This window comes from Plasmopara halstedii (assembly GCF_900000015.1).
Source record: "Plasmopara halstedii genome assembly, contig: Scaffold_1278, whole genome shotgun sequence".
Lineage (NCBI taxonomy): Eukaryota > Oomycota > Peronosporomycetes > Peronosporales > Peronosporaceae > Plasmopara > Plasmopara halstedii.
In genome coordinates this window covers 1-1,135 of record NW_020188193.1, presented here as the reverse complement: position 1 = coordinate 1,135, position 1,135 = coordinate 1, and the positions used below count along the sequence as shown (strand labels likewise).

The 1,135-nt window shown below is 41.6% G+C and overlaps 1 protein-coding gene across 1 annotated transcript; it reads right to left on the bottom strand.

Annotated features, from left to right (window-relative positions):
- Positions 1–92: 92 nt before the first annotated feature.
- On the bottom strand, positions 93–381 carry PHALS_01007 (uncharacterized protein; the record flags this gene model as incomplete). Its single annotated transcript, XM_024730785.1, has 2 exons — positions 93–107; positions 151–381. 2 exons carry the CDS (start codon positions 379–381, stop codon positions 93–95), a joined length of 246 nt encoding a protein of 81 aa, XP_024581028.1.
- Between the last annotated feature and the right edge of the window lie 754 nt (positions 382–1,135).

Below are 1,135 nucleotides of genomic sequence, written 5' to 3'. Positions count from 1 at the left end.
CATTTGCACACACAAGCACGCATCACTTCTACCTCTGCCCTTCTTATATCCTTTAATTCTGATCTTCAAGAATCGCTTTGGATATAGGCAATTTATCCACTTCCGTACTGCTTAACATGCCGTCAAGTAATGTTAATCGTCCTAAAACACCTCTAAGTCCTTCACACCTTCATTGTCCGCCATAAACATTTTGAGCAGATGCAATGTTTTCATATTTGGGATGAACTTGTGGAGAATAGTCACAACATCAGCTTCTTCCTCCTTCACCAACACATCACCTTTTGGCAGAAGCAAAGAAGATTTTACCTTATTCTCTACAATATCAGATTTGCTTGAAGCTGTTGCACTGATTTCTGGTCTGCGAGCCCCGCTTGAAGTCATTGCGCAAATTTTCGTTCTTCAGCATTCCCTTAGACGTGACTTTCATGCCCATACCGCTGTATTTCATGGCGAAAGAAGCGTCCTTTCTGATTTCTCCCAAAGCCTTTCTGACCACTTCCGCTTGACCGTTAGACTGCACTGCATTTTTAAAATGACGCTACGGATCTTCATTGATTTCCGTCCACATATTAACAAACACAAGGAATCGAGAGCGGTCGACACTCGAAATCAGCGCCAATTCATCCAAAAAAACTCTTTCTGTTTTCTATGTTCAAGCTTCCATATTTTTTCCGAGACCCAAATAAATCAGGCAACATGACAGCAGCACTTTTGGTCTCGTGCTCGATGAAGTTGAAACGAACATAAGCGGCGTAATCAAGGAGGACATCTCGTTTGTCGAGATTTTTTTTAGAATACACGGGAAAAATCATAAATCGAGTTAAGTCGCATAGATGTAAACGATACGCTAAGTTGGCGGTCCTACGATGTCCCACCAACTCCCCTACGAGAAGATGGATGTTGTGACTGGTGTCTCTATCTCACTGCAACAATCCCAGCCAAGGAATGATGTTACCAGCATTACGATTTGTAGAAAGCACCCAAGCGACGTCTTCTGCGACCTCAAGTTTAGCATTTGATCTTAGATCTAGTTTACATACTTTGATGACGTAGGACAAGAATACGGTACGGGGCTGAATAGCCAGTAGTTATACATGTATTTAGATTTTACTATACATATTTAGGAAAATCTATG